The 25,934-nt window shown below is 39.3% G+C and overlaps 1 protein-coding gene across 1 annotated transcript; it reads right to left on the bottom strand.

Annotated features, from left to right (window-relative positions):
* Positions 1–1,760: 1,760 nt before the first annotated feature.
* cygb2 (cytoglobin 2) lies at positions 1,761–8,842 on the bottom strand. Its single transcript, XM_044347044.1, has 3 exons — positions 8,650–8,842; positions 6,135–6,366; positions 1,761–2,006 (listed from the first exon to the last, which is right to left on the bottom strand). The coding sequence occupies exons 2-3, from the start codon at positions 6,312–6,314 to the stop codon at positions 1,842–1,844; spliced, it is 345 nt and encodes a 114-aa protein (XP_044202979.1). The 5' UTR covers positions 6,315–6,366; positions 8,650–8,842; the 3' UTR covers positions 1,761–1,841.
* Positions 8,843–25,934: the final 17,092 nt, after the last annotated feature.

Below are 25,934 nucleotides of genomic sequence, written 5' to 3'. Positions count from 1 at the left end.
CCCGTGTGTGAATGTGTATGCGTGCGGTGGCTGATTGCGTCCACCTGCTGATATTTTTCCATTTCACTTTTTTAACGACGCCGTATGTTGTGGAAGTGTTTGCGGAAGGAAAGTGGAAAGAGGAAACTTAAAGCATCGTTGCTAGTCCAAAGACTCCTAACAAAGAAGAAACAGCCCTCTTCAACACATCAACAGATCAACGTGCCAATGAGTTGTAAACAAAGGCAGAAGAGTATGCACATTTGCCCACCGTACACTTATACAAACAACACCTCAGTAAAGTTTAAACAAGACATTAAGAGCACGTAATGCATCAATAGAGAGAGAAAGGGGCACAGGTCCCCTAAACATGAGGATATACTGTAGTAGGACACAAAGAGAATCTATTAACAGTCAGCAGCTCCATGGTCCCGTAGCCGGGGCTTTAACGACTAACTGCCCCCCGCCCCCCCGGTCCCTCACAACTTAAAAATCATTCCTTGTCTAAACATTTCTTAATCTCTCTTTCAAAATATCATGAGGTGTATTCATACGCGCGGCTCAGCCAGAAGATGCATCTCTCGCCGCAGGTTTCCACAGAAATGAATTTTGGTAAAGTAATAATCCGCAACATTTTCATATAAACTAATTATAAAATGAATAATTCCCAAAATCCTCCACCCTGAACAGCAATGGTAACTATACGCACGGCAAGTCCAGCTGGAGCTACTGTCAATATTCATCTGTAGGGTCTTTTTTTTTAATCACCTCTCTAAAATCAAAAGAGTGGTGTGAGAGTGTTTAAAGAGTAACTTCCATGACCAAGAAGTATAGTCTTAGCTCACTACATTAGTTTGTGGGGTAATGTTGGAAAAAGCTCTGTTATAGACTGACAGTATTACCCCAAAGCGTTGGAGCCAATTACAAATGATAATAATACTGTAATAACATATCATATTGCACTATATTACTTGGACTAAATAGCTACACCATAATACAAGAGCAATACTTCTTACTTGGGATATGTATCTATAATCTTTTGGTGTAATATCACGTAGCTGTTCTGTGGCTTTTAAGTGCATATTTAAAACCCTTTTACAGGGTTCAAACGAGTCGGTTATCATTATCAACCGACTGACTTGGCTTATTTCAGGCGGCAAAGTGAAAGTTTTTTCTACCTCGGTCTGAAATCAAGGAACCTTTGTCTCAAAAATGACAGAGGACTGGAAGTGGTGAAGCTGCAACCTTTATCGTAAAGCTTGACAGCCTTAGCAACAGTAACTAAGGGGGGGCAGGGCTGAGCGAATGGTCCGTGACAAATTAATGTAACAGTAATTAAGTCTATACCTGTTCATTAAAGCTTTTGGATTTGCTCATCTAAGCACTTAGTAGCTCATAAATATTAAAGATCTCAAGTTACACAGGAAATTATTTTTTAAATACTTTTGGGAGCAGTTTGTTTGGAAAAGACGGGAGGCGACTAGATAGTTAGTATTGGCAGTAATAGTCACCATGGCTAAAACACAAACCAAAGCAACACTTAAATAAACTAAAATGTCATTAGGATACAAGTCAGATGTTGTCTGGCTACATTGTTTGGTGTCCAAGTGTTTTCTGGGAAGTGCAGTGTAGAAACACCACAACAGCGAAGCACCAAAATAAAAAAAAAAAGCAAAACTGCACGGATTACCACGTTAATCTAATCCATGTCTGTGAAACCGTCCTCTCAGAGCCTGTTGCAATTCCACTCAGCTCCACAAATACACATTATCACAAACACATCATTTGCCTTTTTTTTTATTTTTTCATTTCATAAAGTCCACTGGAAACTCCTAAAAACCCCCCCTCTTCCTCCTCACTCTTCACACTGCCGAGCTGGAGACCTGGAGCCAGCCCACCTCTGTGTAGGCCCCGGTCACGTGCCAGTACACCGCCCCCATTAATTTAGACCAGACCACCTGCACCTCTGCAGTGAAGAATTCTGGGAAATCTTCAGACAACACCTCCAGCATCACGCCGCTCAGGATCTGAGAAAGAAGGAGAAAGAAACTGGATTAATATGAAGAAAAAAAGAGTGAATTTGCATGAGAAAGACGGGGAGATAGAAAGAGAGTGAAAGGGGAGAATATTGTGTATGGCTATTAAGCTAATGGCAGCTGGAAAGAAGAGAGAGAAATAATGCAGAGAAAATAATATTCAGTAGGTAAAGTGGAAACAGAGCTGTAGGGGGAAAAGGAAACCAATTCACTGTGATAGAAAAGTGGGCGAGACAGGTGAGAATTGAAAATGATGAGAGTAAAACATGAAAGCAGTGGGTGGACAGGCATTACAAAGGGAACGAAAATGACAATGTGGAGAGAGAGAGAGAGGACAACACAGGTGGGGAGTGAAAAAGTACATATCTATATAGAAAGGGAAAAATAAAGAAGGAAACGTGGTGTCGAAGCTACGTCGTCTGCATAAACATTCAACTGCAGCAAACAACGACAACATGCAGAAACTCTTCAATTCTCACCTCTGTCTGGCAATAAAACCTGGCCATGTCATATGATAAGAAGGACTGCAAGTATTTTTAATATTATTTCATAATTTTCCAGAGCCCATTTCATGTTTTCAAACTTTTTTTGTTGGACCGAACAGCCCTGAACCCGAAGATATTCCATTTCTTTACACTATATTTATATATATATATAAAAAGAGACAAGCAATAAATCATCATCTTGAGAAGCTTTGAACCAGCAAATTTTGGGCATTTAGCTTGATGAATAATTTAAATTAAATTTGAATTTTCTGTGATTGACTGATGGAAATCATCCAGCTCATTTCAGGTCTTTGAAACTCTCAGATTCATATTCTAAAATATCTCACAAGCAGGTTGATTTTCAAATATAGGGGTCCTAATATGTGGAACTATTACTCTTACTATTCTTACTATTATTCTCCTACTTAAATTCCTTCAGAGCATATTTTTAAAAAGGTTTTAATCTCTGATTTACATCCATTGTTTTTCTTTCTATTGTTATACATGTACAGAGTCCAAAAGTCTGAGACCACCAGTCAAGACACCACTGTATATCCATACTGTATATTATGTAGTAATCAATAAGCACATCTGGGCTTTTTTTCCTCTCCCTAGATATTAACCTTACACAGGAGTAATAATGACATAAACTGTGCTGTATCACACAAACCATCGCGATCACCATAATCACAGGACAGGAAGTGAAATACTAAAATATACCCTTTAGCCCACATGGGGTTTTAGAGTTCAGGGTTACACTGTGGGACTATCCATTTAATGATTTATTCACAAAGCAATCAATTAAGTCTTAAAATGCGTTCTGAAGGCAATCGGAAGCCAGTGGAGGGATGCTTAAAAGGCGGTAATGTGTTCTCCTCACAGCTGCATTTATGAACCAACTGCAGACGACATTCAAAAGACTTGAGGAGGGGAAGCATATGCTTCCCTCTTCAGTCGGATGAAGAGGGAAGCATATTTGATTTTCAAGCTGAGAATTATGCAACCATATGGTCTAAATTAAACATTGGATCTTAAACATTTTTGATGATACTGATTCTGTCTTTTTCTGCCTCAACAGGTGACTGTTAACTACAGTAAAGCCCTGAAATGATTTTACTCAACTTTAATAACTTTGATTACTGCTTTTAATGTTTTTGTTTTTTTAATTGGGGGCGGTATGGAACTTTTGTCTTATAATTAATGAATAATAATTATCTCAATATCTTACCAACTATGTTATGAAACATGTTATAGACATTCATGTTCCCCTCAAGATGAATTATACCAACTTTTGTGATCCCGTCTTGTCATCTAGTTATCAAATCTAAATGTCACTCCAATACTTTGATTTATGACAACTCAGCAGCAAAAATAATGATATTTCCCATCAGCCTCCTCTGTGCTTTGTGTTAAGTGCTAATTAGCTAATGTTAGCATGCTAACACACTGAATACTACGTCCCGGTGGTTTGATCTGACCTTTTTTTATGTTATTTACAGAGTTGTAATTCATATTTCTTAAAGAACAAATCTTGTTTTTCTAATCTCTTGTGATTTTACTTTGCTGCAGTGATGCAGAGGCGTACTCCAGGGTGAGTCAGTGCGTTGTGTGATGACCCCTGGTGTCATCTTTGTTTGGCCTTGTGATTTACTTGTCTGCTTTGTCTCTGCAGGTGCTCGTTAGGGCAACTGGCAACACCTGAGACGGGGTTGCCAGGTTATTAAAATCCAGGCTGCAGCTGTGGCAGACTCTCTCTCCCTCCTCTGACTGGTCGCTGCTCTCTGCAGGCACCTGTTCTGGTTTGGTTTAGTTATGCTGCCTTAGTTATTTACTTTGCTTTCTCACCACTCTCCGTTTATGCATCACGTACTGATCTCCACACTCCATAGGCCTAATGTATATATTTAGTTGCACCTTTAATTTGGTCTAATTTGTTACATAAACTTGTCTTTTGTTAACTCTTTAACATGGTTTGTCTCTTTGTCGTGGCCATATGAGCCAGATCATGACAATTGTGACATCACTGTCAGGTGTGGTTACTTCTTTAAAGTAGTTTAGATGAATTTCTGAATTGTAGTTGAAGTATACACAATTAGGATTATCTCTGAATTTGCGAATGTTCATATTTTATCTTATTGTTTAAGTGTATGTTAACCTCAGCGAATGAATCATGCTACATAGATAAACTTGATTGATTACATTATACTTCTATGTAATATTTGGTCAATAAAACTTAAAGAAGCTCGGGGTGAAATGCGTTGTTAGCGCCATAAAACTCTTTAATGTCATGCCTGGTGTAAAGTATCATTTCTAGAATTGCTACAAAGTGAGACATGCAGCTTCACAACAATTTGATGTATTTTTGCACACATCCCTCACAACACCAGGGACAACTCAAACACCAATACTGACTAATGACTTATTCAATGACAATTCAAAGCTGCTGAAGCCCCAGAAGTAAGAAAATCTCATTCAAAATTTGACTTTTTTCACAACAAAGCAAAGCAAATAATTAAAAATGCTGTCTTAGAACATGACCGTACTCAACAGTATGTCATGTGGTTTATTCAGTGTTTCTGTTTTTTAACAAACAACATTTCCCATAAGCCCTAGACCACTGTGGGTCAAACAAGTTGAGGGTCCACGGTTAGTTCAGACATATCTGAAGTAACAGCAGGACAAAGAGGACCAACGTATTACGGGGCTTTTTTTCCCATCTTTATTCAAGAGCGTGGTCTTTCAATTTGAGGGCATGATTTATTGATTTCACGTTCAGATTTTTTCCCTCAGAGCCCTGCCCTTGAACTTAAATAGCTCCTGCTTGTGCTTAGATCTGCTCTGCTTCTGCTCAAACTTTATGCCTGCACTCACATATATTGTTGCTCAGGCTGCTTCTGTGCACTCATGAAACATCTGCTCTCAGATTTCTGCTCTCCTCTCAAATCTTTTGTGCAACAACAACCTTGTCAAAATACTCCAACCAACAGAATGCCAGGTGTAGAGTTGACCGGTGAAATGATCCGTACCTCCTCGTGGGCGCGTTCACTTTACTTCTTAAGGCTAATTTTATGGTAGGTTGCTCAACACCTTTGATACGTGTCACTCAACATTTTCAATTTATGCTTCAGCGAAAGGTTTCAGTTGTCTCCATGGTAACCAGACGCTATCTTTAGTTACATGTTTAGTTACATAATATCATCCTAATGATGATATCAATAAGGAAGTTCAGTGATAACTACAATCTCCATGGCGACGTTATTTTGTCACATTGTGCGACAAAATATGACGGTGTCCACGTCATAACAAAGTTCGCCAGGTGTGCGTCATATGCAAACACGTCATTTCTGTTGGGGGACGCTTATCAAAAGTGTCGACCTACCATAAATCAGCCTTTAGAGCATCCTTTACGGACTAATCGGGGTTTTTTTTTTTTATCTGTATTTCATTGTTTAGGAGAAAAGTACCAACAGCAAAAGTAGCTAATGCTAGCTAACACATTGGAAACAATCCTACGCAGCCACAGCTGGAATCTAATTCTACAACTAAAGATGTCAAATTTTATACTTCGTCATAAAGTCACTCCTGAACATCACAGATGAATAATGTACAAAAATCTAAAAGTATCAGAAGTCACCTTGAAGTACATGGGTTCCACTTTGTGTTTGATAGCATGGGCCTTTCCCACCAGGGCCAGTACTGACGACACTTTGTCTGGGTCATGGAGGTTCTCCACCACAGTATTGATGGCGTTCATCACCCTGCGGGCATGGTGTCGAAGTTGGCTGCTTCGCTCCATCTCCTCGGGATCCTCCATGTCCTCGAACTGGCTGAAGTACTGTTTGGCCGATGGGAAGTTTATAAAGAACCTGAGGAGGAACATTTCAGACACATCTTAGAAAACAAATAATGACTTTGGATGAAGCATCAACAGCAGGTCAAAGTCTTCAATTATCGAGTGAAATTTGTCATCACTTCCTGGATAAATTGGCCCCACTTGGGGCAATGTTTCTGTGTTCAGTGTTGGATAAGAAACGCAAGCTAGCACCTTTCATGTTTGCTATATATGAACAGGACCACGTCATGTTATAGCTCTCCCAACAATTCGTTACAAAATGAAAAAAATCGCATACTTTTACATCAAAAGTGGGGATTTTAAAAGTACTACCCTCCTGTTCGTGTTCCTGTTTGAAAATGTGTGGGCTCATATAGTTTCAAGTCACAGATAACAATAAATTCAAGTTGTGGATCAATCAAACCAACTGTCATGGTTTAATAGCGCCCATGATGATGGTGCCTAATGGCTGCTCTAATGCCACATAGGCTGGACACACGGCTATCTCTTCACTAGTGGCTGCGTCTATTGTCTGATTTTCCAGACAAGAACTAAAACCTACTTATTGTTTAGACAAATCACAGGTGTGAAACGTTAACTGCATGCAGCAACTGCATAGCCAGGTTCACTTTAAGTCCCGCTCCTCTTATTGTTCCTTCAGTTGGATGTTTGAGCTTCACTGTGCAGAACGATGTATGTTCAGAGTTTGACACTAGAAGGCTGTTTTCACTTTCATCTGCTAAAGGAGGAAAGTTTCTCTGACCTCACGTTAAATCTCAGCTCAACACATTCCCCTACACTCAGGATTTGTGACATTACAACAAGTTTGGAAGCATTTCAGGGAACAATATGCAAGTATGTCATTGTACAAATACTGAGAATGAACTTGACAGTAAAGTAGGAGACATCATGTCTCTAATAGGTACATTTTTAAAACAAGAAATATTTGCATATTCATTCTGGGTTTTACAATGAAAGAGAAGGAGTAGATGTCACTTTAATAATTTTTAACAAGGTAATTTAACTTTTTTGTGACCGAATCAGATGGAAATTATTATTCAGAGCAAAGAATTGTCATAAGTTTCAAAACATGCCTGCAGAGGATCTTACATATACATACACACATTATAGGATACATTGCTCACCTGCAGCAGTCTTATTTTCAAGGTTAATGTTGATGCACGTTTCCAGGTCTACATTTTCAATGTTGGGCTTTACTGAAATATCTTCGAACGATTTACACCAATTATGATTTACTGGAGGCTACATCAACAAACCATGAAACAATCTACAGTAGTAGGATTTCAGAGCCTTTTCTTGTTCTTTACTTGAAATGTCAACTTCTCAAATACATTCGTAAATGTTTGAGACGGAATCCGATCCGAAATCTGAGAGCGGACAACACGAACAACATGGAAACCCTGAGTGACCAAAGTTACAGAGCAGGCAGCCGTTTATAAGGTAAGATGTTTTGGAACTTTGACCATGTTTGTTAGATATCCAACATCATAACAGTGTATACATAACAGAAAAGTATAATATTCCCCCTTTAATGTCATGTCAGCGTGTCATCTGTTCAAGTTTCTGTTGAGCTTTTTTTTCTGACAGAGGATTAAGCGGCTGTCTGAACTGCTGCTGTGACATGTTGTAAATTAAGGCCACCAAAGAAGCTACAAAAGAAAAAAAAGACTCTTTGGTTCCTTCTTCATTTTAGTATTGCGATAAAATTTCCTCACAGACGGACAATTAAATGATAAAGACATTAACTTGGATTAACTGGGAAATGTCTGGTGAAAAGGCAACATACTGTGCAATAATCCACTGCAATATTAGTATTAGTTTGTTATTTGCTTTGCTGTTTTGGTTGATTTTTCATCAGTAGTTTGCTGTGAAGGAAGCAAGAGGAATTAGAGGGAAAATGCTCCTGTAGTGTATAATTTTATGCTCTTCTGGAAGAAGATTTAAAAGATTTAAATTTCTAAATACAAACACAGACAGGAGGTGGAAAGATGCATTAACTCTCCAAGTTCATTCTATAAGGAAGATGTTTTTGTTTCCACTATTTATTCTTGAACTGTTGTTGGAAATAAACACAACAAGATGACAGCTATGACATCTATTAGACTTAACTGGCATAAATCCCAGTAGAAGTGTGCAATGAAGCCAGTGGACATCTATTGTAATGGGAACCATGCATGCATCACAACATTTGACCAAAGCATGCGGGGACTCATGCTTGAAAATTAAGAATCGAACCAAGAAACAAACGGCCCGAGGCTACAAACTCAGTCTGTGTCCTTTTTCATAAGACACTCACCAAAACTTGACCTTCAGTCAGTCTGCAAACAATATCCTTAAGGATTTTAAATTTACAAAATGCCATCAACTCTGATCAAAACAGTTGAGATTCGTTTCCTTAGAAAGTAGTTTCTTGACTAAAATGTGATTCATATATGCAGCAATGATGAGACCCTGATAGTTAAGATTGATCAGACTGTTTGAGTGTAATTGGATGCAGGTGTGCTGAAGAGCGGTGTTTAATTTCCAAGCAGGTGCTGTTCATGAGAGTGGATCAACCTGAAAGAGACATGCTTAAAGCGTAATATTAAGCATATTAAGAAGCTGTATAATTCTGCCTCAATGTCCTAAATACTTTACTGAAATTTACTGAAAGATACAGGATGGTTGGTTCTTGCATGAATGTTAAAAGCTAGTCTATGATCACCGTTGAGAGCAGCAAACATAGTATATTTGATCTGTTAGTGTTGGAAGTGAAATGTAACTAAGTCCTTGTAATATTTCCATCATGGCTGTTATGTAAAAGTTGTTAAATTTCCAACACATTTATGTAACGATGTGCATGTCTGAAAGGGGGTTAAATTACATGATTGGTTTAGATTGCTCTTTGTTGTTAACGATATATTTGCCACCTTTTCTTTTGAACGCTATCAAAGAATAAGAGTCTACAGCCATCTGCTGCGCTCATGTGATAGGGGATAGATGGTTGAGATGGGAAAGGTTCCCATGTTTACAACTTGTTCAAGACGGTTGTATGATGACAGAGTTGGTCGAGTGAGGGTTAAAATTGGAAATATACCACCATATTTGTGGATTTAATCCCCCTGAATGACCTTTTGCTGACATGAACCGTCCCTGTTTGCCTGATTTTCAGGCACTTCTTACTTGTGCAGATATATCGGTGCTCAGAGAAAAATCAGTTTTCCCAGTTCAATCACAAATTGGATGTTGACATGAAGTCTCAATCTCATAATATGGTCGTCAACTAAAGTGTTGAACAAAATGAAATTTTGACCTGAAGTTCAAAGTTTCATCAATTCATCCTCTCATCATCATGAATGTCTGCACCAAAATTTCATGGCAATCCATCCAACAGTTGTCGGGACATTTCAGTCTGATACTGCCATCCATGGAGCCACTAGTGTGGATTAAAATGAGAACTAGTATAGTTTGGTTATGCCTGTGTTGATATCACCTCACAAAACCTTTCAGCTGTTGTCTAACAAAGGAGAAACCTGGTCCTTGCCAAGCTTTACTTCAGAGCTCTTCAAAACTTGCTCAGTGCATTTAAGACTTGTGATGTGGAACAAATATCCCTAATGCGTCTGGGTTGCGTATCAGGATTTATTTTAGGTGCAGATGTAGTAAATTCCATTTTTGAAGCACTCTGGTAGACATAAGCGTAGAGATAAATAAAGGATTCTAGCTTTGTTTTGTTTCGGAGGTTTCACAGTGCTCACCGCAGCCGAGCTCACAGCAGCTCAGTAAGAGAGAGCAAAGTGTGTAAGCAATAAGAAAGTTTCCACAGGCTTAGCTGAAGGCGTATGTGAGATATTCGACAGATGAATTATCGTCAGTTTTCACTGAAAACAACACAAAGTAAAGTATAGTGACTGAAAAGAGATGCATTTACATGTGCACGCACAAGCAAACACACACAAACACACATTTATGCTCTGACCCAATTTAAATCTAGCAAGTACAGTTATTTCCCAGTTGGAGTTTGGCCCTCGGCAGCCCTGCTACGCTACATCCACATCCTCCAGATCCTACAGTATGTCATGCTAGGGCCAACAAAGGCTTGTCTTGCCTGTAGCACTCCGAGCTTGGCTCTACCAGCTGTCACGATACAAACACACTCTTTTCCTGGGTGACAGCAATAATACGGACCGTCTAGTAGCTCCGGTTCAGCTTAGACAAACATGAAAGTTAACTGCGGCGCTTTAAGAAAACAGGGTGCTCCTCTGATGTTTTCTTTGAAGTAAAAAAAAAAAAAGAGTTCCACTTTTTGTGTGTGTCCTCTTGTGTTAGAATGATAAGTGTTTAATCCTCTGTAGCGAGGCTACGGTTTCACAATACATTAAAAGAACATATGCAACAGGCACATCACCAGGCAGAGGAAACCTTTTCTTTGTGATCTGGTGTTTCTGTGTCCAAAAGCAATTTAAAGTTGCATCCATTGACACTCACAATTTAAGATTTGAAATTGTGAGTGAGATTTGGTTACTAATATTGTAGGAAGTACTGTCTTAAAAAAAGATGAATACATTGACTCATTCCAGGTTTGATCTCTGGTCACCTGTCCATATGTCAGACTCCCATTTAGGCACGCCTCCTCAGAATATATGGCACACAATAAGGGTGAATTTGCCCTTTTCACACCCCCGGTTCACACTCTGGAAAGTGTAGTAAGACAGAGGGTCTCCAATTGTAAGATACAGTCCATTTGTGGCATCACATCTTCCCAAAATACAATTCAAAGCCTCAGTACCTAGAAAGGAAGATAGTGAAGCAGAGAGAGAGGGGCGAGCATAAAAGCAAAACTAATCAGCAACCGAAACACATTAATTTGTGTTTCATTGTGGTTACTGATTAACTCTCAGCAATACTCAGATGAATGAAATGTCCACAGTGACAAAATCTACGAATGTGTCGCAAATATCAAGCGTGTTTGAATTGTGGAGATTCTCTCCGGTGTCAGTCGTTTCCGATCGGTACAGCGGGGTATCGATCACCTCACAGCGAGTGATAACAAGGCCCTGCCGGGGTTGTATACTGGCAGGTGCCTCTGGGACCAGAACAGCCCGGCAAGATCAGCCAGCGTAAGAACATCTTTGCCCATCAGAGGAATGGTGGAAAAATAATGTATAATTTCCTTAGATACTGTAGTTTCACATGTTTACAGGTAAACATGTTTTTTTTATATAGTTTTTGGACAACAATGGAGCTCTATAGCAGGAATAGGATATATAGGGCTTTAACTACACAAACAAAACTTATTAGTAAAGTCAACTTTATTGGGTTTTTTGTTTGTTTGTCTGTTTTTTTTTTAACATAATTATAGTATATCACCAGACTCCATTATGTCCTGATACATTAAATTACTATTTTCATATATGAGGAAACCTCATCATTTATTATCACTTAACTAGTAGTGAAAATAAAATCTCAATTTTCATTGTTGGTGAAAAACATTAAGAGTGAAAAAAAACTTCAGCTGTCTGACTGACTTCACTGTCGATGTGAAAACAAAATCCAGTTTATGCTTAAAGTCTCTCAGTTCAAGTACATCGTTTATGGTGAATTTTCTGTTTTACCAGTTCCCTTTGGTGTTATTTGGGGCACCCCAGTAGCCTACTGGTTAAGACAGATAACAGTAACGTCCGCTGTTTGATTCTGGACTCTGACTTTTATCGAATGTCATACCCCTGCTGCTCTCTGCTCCCTCTGGCTTTGGCTTCAATTAGTCAGTGCCCTGACGACAGAGGGTTTATCTCTTTCAGACAAAATTATAGCAGACTAATTAAAGGAAATTTCATCAGATGTTAATATTTTTCCAGGAATGCATGATGAGAAAACCACCAGGGCCACAGTGACTATTTGATCCTCAACACTGTATGTAACAGATCTGTAATACTACATGTATATAGAACCAATCACAATGTTTGTTTGCAATAACTTACCCATGCGTAAAAAACCCATGCGTCACATACATACATACAATTTAATGGTGCGGAGCAACAATAAATGTCAGTTAAAGCAAGTGAAGAAGTAAACAAAGAAGCTGTAAATAAGTATAAGCAGTAAGTAGTAAAAGTAATTAAAAGCAAGCACAAGTACATATAAATGACAACGGCAGCCACCAGCAGTGATCGGAGGCGAGATGTCGCTGTTGGGTAGATTTGGTTTATCGAAGACACTAACAAAGCAACACAGTAAATAAAATAAGCAGCAGAAACGTCAGATAGGTCAGATCACTGTGTTTAACTATATATCTTTAAACTTTACAGTTACGGCTCAATTCAAAGCAGTGATTCGGTCTATACTGAGGAGGCACGGGGAGGAACATTTTGTCCTTGTGTGTGAGGAGTATCAGAGTTTAGTACTTCGGGGACCTCTGAACACATTCTTACACCTGTCTCTGCATTGAAATGAAGTCATCAAAGCCAAAGCAGCAACATTAGTGATGCTTGTTAATCATACATTGATTAGACTCAAAGGGTTTTTATAATTCTTTGGAGTACCGTGAACAACCTTGAGCCTCACTGTACTGACGTCAAGTACGTCTTTTTCACCAAGGCCGAATCCCCGACTCCAAACCTCTGGCTCAGTTCTCGACAGACAGAAAAATGACCCATGTGGTCCAGACTTCAGTAGACCTACTAAAAATAAATGTAGACTGTTCTTTAACTTACAAATCACAATAGAATAAAATGACTAATTCAACATGATTGTTATTTTAACTTTGATGATTTGAATCATCAGTTAAAAGTTGATTGCGTTTTGTCAGTTGAATCACTGAATCACACAGTAATCAGTAATGCCAGATAACAGCATGACAAGCTGTAAACTTTTACAAACAGTCTTGTCTCAAAAGTACCTAAATATATAACTTTGATGGAAACAAAGAGACGTGATGGAAATGGAGGACACCTTGACACAGAGCAGAGCAACTCTGTTTCCTGCTCTGACACTGCTGCTCTCAGCTTCACTGATGACTGCGGTGATGTTGGCTAAACTACTTTTGAACCAGGCGTTGGTACGACCTCCTCGACTGTCCAGTCTCAGCTGACAGCTGGGCAACAGTGATGCTCCATGATGGGCTAAGATTTTATAACTGAACTACTACCAGGACGAACACTTTTAATTGCTCTATGTGGAAATCTGATGTATTCACATCACAGATGAACAAGGGCATTAAAATATGAGTCTCATGTAGGCTGTTATAGCAGTTAAGTGTGGGGCGGCTGCAGGTGAGCTGGACTGCAGTGTAACTGCAATGGCAGAATATATTATATTCTATATTATATTATATGTCAATAATATATTTCTCATTGCATGTGAGGTGTACAACATCAGTAATAATGTTGAGTATTTATGTGCACCAAAAATATCTAGAAAGAGAAAGCATCAACCACAAGTACATGAAAAATTAAAATATTGAAGTTGACATGAAATTCAGTACAGATAGTCATGATCCCCAGTGGATGAACTGCAATCACTTTGATGACCTCAGACTTTTAATATAGTAACACCATGAGGTTAAAACTTCAATCCGTCCAGTGCTTTGGTTTAGAAACCAAATACCTGCAAAACTAATGCCAATCCCATCACCCTCTGTTTAGAATGAATGTTAGCACGCTAACATGCTAAGCTAAGATGGTCAACATGTTGACGTTAGCACTTAGCTCGAAGTACAGCTTCACAGAGCTGCTAGCTGGCCTGTAGAGACTCTTTTCCCTACATGTTATGTCTATATGTGTTTTATATTGTATTTATTTAAGTTAGTATTGATGTATCTGTTAATTTCTTACATTTATAAAAATGTTTAAGTGTATCATTGGTGATTCTTTCCCTATAGTGCTCATATCTCAAATTAATAAAGTGAGATTTATTAAAATTGTTTCACTGTGACACTTTAAAATCTTCTGCTTCGTGAAAATGTGCTTGAATCCTCCAATCCCAGCATCATCACTACAACAACACCGATTGAGTTTAAGTATGCAGAGTTTGATTGTATTCACAAAGCTACCATATGCACTGTTCTGCTGACGCCCGGGGTCATCTCACTCTTTGGTGCAATTGCATTTGTTCGCATTGGTGAGATGAACTGAGGCTACTGTCACCTTCTATTCTCTCCATGCATCCGGGCAGATGGATCGACATGAAAATGCAAATCCCTGTTCACATGGGGGATGTTGTGCACTGATCTCAAAAAAAAAATAAGATCTCAACCATGAAAAGATGCAACTTTGATCCGGTGTCAGCCTCAGGTTATGTTAGGTAACTGAGAAAATGCTAGCAAACTGTTGATACTTACACTCCATGTGCATCACACAGAGAGAGAACAATGAAAATATAGCTGTGTACAGTGCTCAAACATGATTAGTAGATTAATAGAAATGTAATTGAGAGCACTTTGGTTGATATTTTAGTCATTTATAAGGCAAAAATCCCAAACATTCACTGGTTCCAGCTTGTGAATGTGAAGATTTTAATCTTTTCTCTGTATTATTTGATTGCAGCCCAGGCTTTAACTACCTTTGAGAACAGTTGTTAACATCCATATTAATATTTCTGGGAATTTGGGGAGTTTAATGACATGATGAGGAGTTAACAAAGTAGCTTACGAAAAGTAGTCTGATATTTTTAAGGCCAAATATGTCAAATTTGACTTTTTGTACAAACTAGAATTCAAATAAAGGAATTTAGTATCTCCACCACAATTACATATCTCTCAGTGTAGAGACGGCTTTGAAATAACATTTTGGGGATAAAAAGTACTGAAAATACTGTTATTTACAGATCTTCTTCAGGTACGTGCCTGATGAAAACGCTGCACAGCAACAGTGAATAAAAACACGATGGGAGGAGAAAACAGTGTGCAGATTTAACTTTTTGCCATGATGTCTACTGTTTATTCCAGCACTCGCGGAAGAGTTTTTTAGATGTGTGTGTACTGCTTTTCTTTGACAGAGTTTTGTTGGTGGCTTTAGATTCATGATGTTAGTATTCATGATGTCAGTCCAGCGACGGCTCTGGTTGCAGCCATAGTTGTGTATATTCTGTCACTGTCTGTCTTGTACACTGTTAACACGTGTTTTCTGTTGCTATATACAAAGTCAGCAAAACAAATTCCAGGATATATAATCTGCTTGGAAGCTTTGAAATAATTGATTTTGACGGTCATAACGATCAACTGAGATTTGAATAGAAGAATAGTACCATTTTGTCATCAAAGGAGGAGAAAATGTGGCAAATTAGGGAAAGAATGAAAGAGTAGAGCATACATAGCGAGGCATGGAGGGAGGCATTTAAGTGCCAAAGCTTGTTGCTGTCAACCGCAGATAAGAGCACAACACACACACACTCAAGTGCACACACACATGCACACACACGTGCACAAAATACGCTCTCTGCCCCTTTCACTCTCTCCCTCAGGGATTCTTGTCACCCCAAACCAAAAATCAGTTTGTCTCACTCACATCAGTCTCCTTGGCTACGACTCGCTGTCCATTTTAACAAGCCCTTAAGGGCTTTCTTAGTGTAACACTGAGACAGTTTAGCTGGGGACATTCAAAAAAAAAATCTAGTCTTTCTTCTTTGACATATAAAAAGAACATGAAAAGAAGCAGAAAAAACACAGTCAAGCTGTGTTACATCCAGTTAGTCTGAAACATTTTGCAGTGATGCTTCACAGAGAATTTCTGCCTGTTGGAGATTAGAGCCTTACAGAAACTGTTTGATTTTATGTTTATGAATACATTTTGACAACTTATGAAGACAATAGCAATGGGTGAGCAAGAGCTGTGAATCATATGAAAACAAGGTGCTTAGAGTATATCCAAGGATGGAAATTTACGAGGCACAAATTCAACATGTTCACCATCTCAGAGAGATTGGGTATCTTGCCAGAGTGAAAGAATAAGAAGTGAACTGCGGATTACTTGGACTTCCAGTTTCACATGTGAGGTGGCTCCTGAGCCTTTTCAATACTTATTGTCAGTTATTTTCATTATTGCCATATTTCACCTACTACTCTGTTATTTACCTTTATTTTTTTTTAATCAAAGGGCTTACGAGTTACAAGAGAAGTTGACAGCTACTACTGCCGACCACACTGCTGTGGATAAGAGCGCCACCATCTGACGCCAGCCCCAAACTGCCTGCAGATCTGGAAAGAGTTCGCTCTACCCTTATCACAGATCTAAGCAAAACACTCTCCACCCTGATATAAGAAGCTCAGAACACAGCTCTCGGTCCAATCTCGTCCTCCCTGGAGAATATCAGATCAATACGTTCAGGACATGGACATGGCAGGCTCCCTCCGACTACAGTGACAGAACCATCGAATTGGAGCAGTGCACCAAAAACCTTAAAGCAGACGACATGAGCCTTCTTGCAAAAGCAGAGGACTTAGAGAATCGTTCTAGTAGATTGAATCTGAGGGTGAATACCTGTTGCATTCATATCTGCTTTCTTTCCTAGGCAGCAACTTCTTCCCCAGACCACCTGTCCAAGACCAATCTCACTGAATCAGACCGACAGCAGCAGTGAATGAGCACAACCAGGTTTTCACTATCACAAGGATAAGGAACGTGTGGCCAGAAGAAAGATCAACTTTACATCAGAGGGCACAAGGTTTTCATCTTCCTGTGCCGGCACTGCCCAAAGGAGTGCAGCATTCAACGCGGTGAAAGATAAGCTGCACAAGAAAAAGGTGAAATTTGGAATCCAGATACTTGCTGCTCGCCTTTGGATCATGCATGAAGGGACACGGGTGTTCTTTGACTCGCCTGAAAAAGCCCAAACCTTCTATGAACACTACTTCGCATGAGGACACCATATCTGCACAGCAGGGTTGTTTGATAAGGTATTTGGACACATATAACCTAAAAACTGTCTGCTTAACGAATCATGGTGGTGTGGGTTGAACCTTGCGCAGTCCACATGTTAAAATTCACCAACAATTCACTAGTTCACCTAAGAAATATGGTGTGTGTGTGTGTGAAGTGGAGGAGAAAAAGCACTTGCACACATACTGTCTATGACTGATGGGATTAAACTAATATTAAGCAAGATTCTGCACTTTTTAGTTGTTGATGTTACTGTACCTAAACATTTCCACTATCCGGGTAACTCTTTCTCAAAGTACATATTCTCCTTTACATCGGCAGGGATAGTTTTTTGCAGTCAGCCTATATTGTACCATTAAAAATAAAACTATTGCTACTGTATTCAAAATACAAAGTTCTTTCTTCACGCCCAATAATTCAGCATTTTGGAACTACTAATATGGCCTGTGTCTTCAAACTTAGTGTGCAGCCAGTTTTCCATTTGTGATTCATGATCCATTCTTAACATTATATGGGGCTGCAGGGTTACTAGGATTGGCAGAGCAGTGCTCCAAGGGAACTGTTCTCTGGGTGGGCTGACCCTACCTAATTTTTTGTATTACTAATGACCGGCTAATATACAGAAACTGGCATTTTGAATGCATACCCCCCAGACTAACTAGAGTCTGTTGGAGGCCAAATCCTGCCAATCAACATCACCCCCAGCTTTAATATGCTTGACTCAACCTCTGTCCCCATCTTAGCGTACACCCAATAGTACTTTCTATTCTTAAAATTTGATCTCAATTCCAGCAGCATTTTAAATTCAAAACCCCATCAATCATAATCATATGTTCTCTCCCTCTGTGTTTTCCTTACATGAGATAGAAAGGGAATTAAGTCTATTAGAGAACTCTATCAGTCTGATGTTTTTTCTAGCTTTCAGAACCTGAAAGACAAACACGTCCTATCTGGATATGTATTTCACTTTGTTCAAGCCAAGTTCCCATTTTTTACACATGCAACCCCAAGTTACCTTGGGGGAAATGTTTGTAGATTCTGCCCAACAAAAAGGGTTTAATTTCACAAACGTATGATCATCTTATGACACTGGATTCATGTACTCCTAACAAAATGATCTTGAGAAACTGAATCGGGGTCAAAACTTACAGATGAGTTCTGGGATGAAGCTGTTACGAGGATATATTCCTCAACATCTTGTGCACGCCTTGGGATTATACAATTTAAGTTCCTGCACCATACCCACCTTATCAAGGCAAGACTTGGCGAGATCTACCCAAATGTTGACAATAGATCACTACAACGCCACCCCTGCAGACTTAGCTCATATGTTCTGTTTTTGTCCCAAACTAAAGAACTTCTGGGCTTCTGTTTTTGGAACCTTGTCAAAAATTCAAGAAATTAACTTGCAGCCCATCACCCGTATCACACTGTTTGGGGCTCCAGAGGACTGCTCTACTCTGACTGCCAGACAGGCTGATGTTGTGGCATATGCGTCTATTAGCTTGTCATAGAATTTTGCTAGAATGTAAGTCCCCTGATCCCCCATCATCCTCTATCTGGCTTGAAGACCTGGTATTTTTTCTTAAACTTGAGAAGATGAAATTCACTCTCAGGGGTTCTGTAGACCATTTCTATAAGAAATGCAACACTGGATAGATTTTAGATTTAGATAGACATTTTAACAGCCTTCGAACACTCCCCCCTGAATAGCAGAGGAATATTGTGTAACTATACAATATCTGTATTTGCTCTCATGCACTGTCACTTAATGTTTTTCTATTTTCTACTGTGCTTTACTTTCTTACATGGAATCAATGTCATCGTGTGTTGAACTTGTATCTTAATGAGCCTTCAAGGTAAAGGGTGGGAGGGGATGGGTGGGAGATGGGGAGGGATGTTAAAGAAAAAATGGAAGAAAACAAAAACAAAAAATAAAACATTTGACAAAAAAAGTGAACTATGGAGAATTTCTCAGCCTCTTAATGAGAGAGGAATGTGATGTTCCTTCCTCCCCTACACTTGTCACAGCTCAGTTATTGGTGAGAGGTTGAGGTGATGGGTGTGCGTGTGCGTGTGTGTGTGTGTGTGCGTGTGTGTGTGTGTGTGTGTGTGTGTGTGTGGTCTATGCAGAGTGCAGCCTCCATTATCACCGAGCTTCCTACATGACGTGTCAGCATATGTTGATGTTAAGAAACATTGAATTACTCTACACAGATCATGCAATTCACACTGTCTTTGTGTGTGTGTGTGTGTGTGTGTGTGTGAGTGAGTGTGTACATCTACATATTTATGAGGACCAATTTTAGTTTTAGACCTTGGGAGTGAGAGCAGACAAACAGACTGGAATAAAATGGTTATGTTTAAGTATTATCCTTGAGATAAAGTGTGTGTGCAGTTGATAATGCTAATGCTGAGGTTAGATGAGAGTTCGTTGTTGTAGATGTTCAAAATGACCACTGTCGTAAGTAAGGTCTATGGTTAAGCATGTGTATCTTGTAGGGATACAATGTTCAAAGATGACGCCATTCAAATTATTACAATGAAAGTTGCTTAATGGGTAAATACACTGAAAACATTTATCAGGTTTCCTTGTTTTCGGGCACATGTCCTAGTTTGGACAAGCTGGCCAGACAAGAAGTGATGCTCAGAAAACATCTGTAATCATTTCACAGCTTTTCCTTTTGTAATGATTGTGCATGAGGCCTGCAGACATCATGTGACCCTCAGTTCTGACTGTGGCCACTACGCCAAAAAGCGCTTCACAACCAACCCAGTACTGTTCAACAGGGGCTTTGTAGAAAGTTGCATAATTGTATGAAGGTACAACAATGTCACAAACATGCAAACACGACCCTAAAACTGTCCGTCTGTAACCTGAGGAGCTGCTGAAGAGGTCAGTCCTTACAGAAGCTGCTGAATAAAATACTAAGAAACTTTTATTGCAGAGTGCCAGGTTATTAATTTCAGCAGATTCCCTTTACACATAAAGAAAAGTTATAATTGTGTGATAAAATGTCACCTGTTACATCCTCCACACAAGGATTTAGGGAAATTGGGTAAAACATGACGAGCAGATGCTGCCTTTTTTTTTTTTAAAAAAAAAAGGTAGCATTTGTAATTATACATTATAATTTTTTTATGTTACATGGTTACATTCCTTCTTGTTCTTCCTTGTTCTGAAATGTATTGATACGGTTCAGTCATGTAGGATGATGATCATGAACCATGAGGAAAGTTTCAAACCATTTTATTCAATCAATTCAATTCAATTTCATTTTTTTAGTTAGTTTAGTTAGTTAGTTTCTATCAGTACTATAAGATGATGATGGTAATGAAATTATACCCTTTTATCAAACCACACTAATTCCTACTACTACTATCTATACTTTTGATGCATTATTCAGATGTGTCTATTTTGTTTTTCTGACATTTCAAATATTGTACGAAACATTTTTTAGCCACTGGTCACATTTCACCACATTTTGGATATGTTATCTGTGTATTTATAGCAACGATATAGAGGTTGTTGAGAAAATCCTTACAATTAACACGTCAGTAAGTAAGTAAGTTAATTCTCCGTTTACATCAGCACAGATGTCAAAACTTATTATAACCAATCGAGTGAGTCTGTAATGCTGCAGCAGAGAACAAAGTCGAGCAAAAACCAGCTGAAATGTTTCTCAGCTTACAAATAATCAACAGTATTGATAAGATTATTTTTTATAGAATCTTGTATTTTAAGATAAAGCACATTTCAGGATATTTTGTAGTGACTTAAAAGATGAGCTTGGTTACAGTGACACCTGTTTTTTAAAATGAAAAGACCTCTTTGCTTTCCTGCATCCTTCATTATGTGTTTGACGTAAAAACAAAGACAGATTGTAAAATAAAAGAACGCCAGAGACAAATGAAGACAGAGATCCTATAACTTAGCCACTAAATAGGTGGAATTGATCACTGAGAATTAATAGAAAGCACCAAGATTCACTGCGAGTATAAAGCCTCCACATCCAAACATAATAGCTACAGATACAGAGACAAACAGGAGGGAAACTGACCTGACGCTGTTACATCAAACACACACACAGCTTTAAACTTAAGCATCTTAAACTGTAAAGATATTTACTAATCTTGTGCTTGTGATAAGTTTACTCTCTCTGAGCCAAATCTGGGGGTCTTTAAGAGGCTTTCACCTCTTGACAGAACTCACCTTATGAGCACGGACACCCCCACGTCCTCGCAGCTCTTGTAGACGTGCCCCCACGTGTCCTGGATGATCTCCCTCTCGGCATCGGACAGCGGCTCGGCGCGCTCCGGACGATCCTCGCACTCCACCTCCGCTCTCCGCACTCCGAGCAGCTGCGGAGTCGGAGGTGGCGACGGTGGCGGCGGAGACTCCCTGCGAGACATCCTCCTGCGGCGCAGCAGCCCGGAGGCTCCCAGCAGCGCCCGGGGGAGGTAGGGAGCGAGGGAGGGGGGGAGGGAGATGGAGAGCTGAGACCCCACGGCGGGAGCTGGGAGAGGAGAGTCGGGATGAAAAGAGGAATAGAGAGGAGGAAGAAGAGGTGGAGGAAGGGTGAAGAGGAGAAAAAAGACCAGGCAGGCGGCGATCACAGCCACATAAAAATAAAGAAAAAGGGAAGATGAAGCCCCCCCACTGCCACCCACCAAGCTCTCTCACTCCAAACTCTCTCTCCTTCTCCTCTGCCTTGTTTGTCCTCCCTCCACCTAAAAACTTCTTTCTCTCACTGTTCTTCTCGGTCTCTCTCCTCTTCTTCTTCACTCTTTCCACTTGTCTTCTCCACCTCTCTCTCTCTCTCTCTCCCCCAGTGAGGGAGATCCCTGTCAGTGATGCTGATGTTGCTCCCCCGTCACTTCTCCTCTCCCTCTCCCTGATCCTCTCGCTCTGGTTGAGGAGATGAGGCGTTTGGAGGATGTGGTGTGTGTGTGTTGTGAGGACCTGATGGAATGAGAGCGGGGTGGAGAGAAAACAGAGAGAGAGAGAGAGAGAGGGAGGGAGAGAGAGGGGTGGATAAATCTAAAGAGGGGGAGAGAGAGAGAGAGAGAGAGCGTCAAGGGTCTCTGACAACTCCCTCTATGCACATGTCTGAGCACACATATTGATACATCCAGCCTGGGAGAATGGATTTTTCTAATTCTCTGTTTTGGAGACATCAAAATAGATGGATAAAAAGTATAAAAGACATAATTATTTTATTATAATTATTAGTATTGGTATCTTATTTATAGTATGTAGGCCCATAATTACCACTGAGGTCACTAGGTAGGCATTATTTATATTATTGATATTCTTAGATATATTTTTATAATTCAGTAGTACAGCATTATTTATATTCATATTTTCATAATATTCACAATAAACTCTATTTATTCTGCTACACTGTGCACTACATTTACATACAAGTGTGCACGCTGCACTTTCAATGCTAGTAATCACAGCATGCCACCGACCGCCTTCATAGTTCTGTTTTTTGTTTGTAATTGTATGTTTTCCTGTGTGTATGGTCATGACTATGTTGTATTTTTGTGTATTTTTGTCTTAGCACTGTGGGCTGTGAAAAACGACATTTCGCTCCCGTATACTTCATATGTGGAAATGACAAATTAAAAAACTTGAACTTGAACTAGTAGTAGTAATTGTAGTAGCTGTATTAGAACAGAGATACTTTTCCTCTGCATGTGTTCAAAATATAAAAACTTTACAGCTAAATGTGTGTAATCATAAAATTCATCTTTATGCAGACGATACTCTTCTCTGTGTTGCTTTTTGTTCAATTAGCTTCTGAGAAATTAATTTAAAGTTGCTTGAATCAATATTTTTAACAATGAATCACACAACCACTTATTTGTGAAAGAGTATACCAATATTCCACTAGAGAGCATTTTAGCATCTTTTAGCTCATTTTAGCTCCTTCACTGTTCTGATTCACTCTCACTGTTCTCATTAACTTTTTCAAGACTCAACTGTTTTCATCAAAATGCTGTAAAAACCCACTGTAAACTACCTGAACCAGCGTCAAACAGCAGACAAATAACTTTAGTGACTAGCTGGAGTGGTGCATTTAGCACAGCTAAAAAGCCAATATCTGGCTCAGGAGTTGATGGAGACCAAAACAGAGCTTAAAAGAGAGTGAATAGTGAACATTTGTTGGTTGGTAGAGACATGACTCCAAATAAATGTTGATGCTACTGGCCAGGCTTACAGGAGGTTTATTAAGATGTGTTCAGACAGAAAAAGAAGCACATGTTTGCCTCACACATACAAATTTGACATCAGTTCTTTCTGTTATTTCTCTCTAGTGTCTCTCCTTTTTCCCCTCGTCTCTGTAGGTTTATAGAGTTGATGCGTAAAAAAGCGTAAATCTGTCTTCTGCAGGACAAAAAACCAAAACAACAAGCTGTAAATGCTGTAAAGCTCCATAGAGCTGAGGGGAACAGCAGAATCAGGTGATCATTTCTCTGGGGGTTCATCACTACAAGTCATGTGATCCATTGTTAGAAAAATATTGATTATAGCCACTTTAACTTTTCAAGAGAGTCACAGAATCTAAATATCTTGGCATCTGGCTTGATAAGAACTTTTAACATTTAAACAGATGAAAGCTGGTTTGTTGTACAGAAACAGGAGCTTCCCTCTGACTTGTAAGAAGAAGATCGTTGAGGCAGCTTTCCTCTAAGTTCTGGATTACGGGGATGTCAAATATGGACACACTGTTGGCTCCTCTCTGAGGCCTATCGATTTCATATACCAGTTGGCCCTCAGATTCATCACTGGTGATTATTACAACACTCACCACTGCTTTCTATACGATCAAGTCGATTGGCCTCCCCTGTCTGAGAGATATACAGTAATAACCACAGGTACAGATCCAGCTAAGCCCTTGTTGGAAAATCGCCTTGTCATATCTCTTATTTGCTCCTCTGGCGCTCTGGCCCATGTTCAACCCGCTCCGATGACCGGCTGCTGCTTCAGGAGCTCCGAACCAGAACTGATCTTGGAAAAACTGCCTGTGCTGTCAGCGCAGCAGTCTCATGCAATAATCTAAAATGTCTCTGAAAAATCTTAACACTTACACCAACTTCACAACCACTGAGCATTGAGTTTCATTAATGCACCTGTCTGTTCTTGTTGCTTTGTTTCTGTTGCTCTGTATAAATAGGATAAATATGAAAAGGTTCCTGTAGTCTGTATTTGTACAATCAGATGTTGAGATAAAACATACAGTATAATTATTTTCTTACATAATCAATGTGTTATTTGTCTTTATCCACTATTTTCCTTTATATGCTTTGGCGAAATAAATATATTTACAGTAGATGCCAGTAAAGCAGTGTGTGTGTAGATTAAAGGTGTCTGGTGTGTCTCAGGAGAGAGGAAGTATCCATACAGTTAAGACAGAACAGCAACGAGGAGGTTCTGCTTGTCCACAAACTCCATCTGGACATTACAGCAGACAGGAGAGGAAATAAAACAGAATGTCATTACTGTCAAACGCACCGGCTGGTACATTATCACAATATTTCTTTCTTAATTCAATCCTTCAAATCCTCGATTCCAATCATCACTGTCATACAATACCATAGTAATAGTCTAAGTCTTCAAAAGCAAATTGTGGCTTAAAAAGAAGATATTTTAGAAATGTCATGTTGGTCGTGTGTCCAGTTAAGCCTCCTCTAATGGCACTTATAAGTCTTCAACCAGACATCAATGTAAAGGCTCTAAAATGTTGAGATTATTTTGAATTTGTCATATTTTGTTTGTTTAGTTAACTGTTCAGTTATATTTTCTTTAGATTTTATCTCCCTACATGATGGTCTAAATGTTTCAACTCCTTCTCCACAGCAACATAAGAGTCTACAAACACTGGAATCAGCCTATAAAATAATAACAACGTGTAATTTAAACTCTCAACAGCTTGCTAAAAGTCCAAATTTCCAAAGAAAATGCTGTGCACATGATCTCAGTGTCCTCAATGGTAGCTGCATGACCCTGGCAGAGTCTACCGAGTCCTAAAATGAAAGAAAACATCTGCAGTTGAGCTCAGACTTTTTCACCTGTTTCCAACCAAAGCTTTATTGTTTTGAGACTTAATCATTTCTACAGGAGCAGGACAGAAGAACAAATAAAATCAATAGAAATGACACTCGAGTCTAGAGAATATTTCAAGTAAGATGATTTATTTTGGAAATAGGTGAACTTCAGAAGAAAATAAGATTTTCAGAACTCATGTGACAGACAAAATGGAGATCTTTGCAGAGAGCAAGTGCCAAGAGAGCCCATCAGTCTATACTAAAACCGAAGGTGGTGCCCAAGGAGGTCAAACATTTATCTCTAACCAATCTGGCATGGTGGTATTGAAAAATCCGCATTTGACATTCCTTATCTATGCTTGCCAGGAAAAAAAAAAAAGATATCTCCATCTTTTTGTTTGATAAACTGCTGTCTAGACAAAAGCAGGAGAGGGATGGTGGAGGACGATGCTGATGACAGGTCTATTATGCCACAGAGGCGACTGGAGAAGCCAACAATTGAGAGATGGAGCTGTCACAGCATTTTGCAAAATGGCAGATTTCTGCACCACACCAAAGGGTGTCACTCTGTCACTCGTCAAGAGGAGACGAAATAACTCGCTCAGACATCTTGCATCTGTCACTCAAGCTATGCCAGTGCTCAGCATGTGACATGAAATTTAGAAAGAAATAT

The sequence above is a fragment of the Thunnus albacares genome, chromosome 3 (genome assembly GCF_914725855.1).
Source record: "Thunnus albacares chromosome 3, fThuAlb1.1, whole genome shotgun sequence".
NCBI classification, from domain to species: Eukaryota; Metazoa; Chordata; class Actinopteri; order Scombriformes; family Scombridae; genus Thunnus; species Thunnus albacares.
Note: the sequence above shows the minus strand (reverse complement) of the source record. Positions and strands in the feature narration are given on the sequence as shown.

Excerpts from the sequence above, each read along its gene's own strand:
- cygb2 (XM_044347044.1), bottom strand. The coding sequence starts at position 6,314 with ATGGAGGATCCCGAGGAGATGGAGCGAAGCAGCCAACTTCGACACCAT. Across the intron at positions 2,007-6,134 it reads TGGAACCCATGTACTTCAAG|ATCCTGAGCGGCGTGATGCT; the intron begins GTGACTTCTGAT and ends CTTCTTTCTCAG.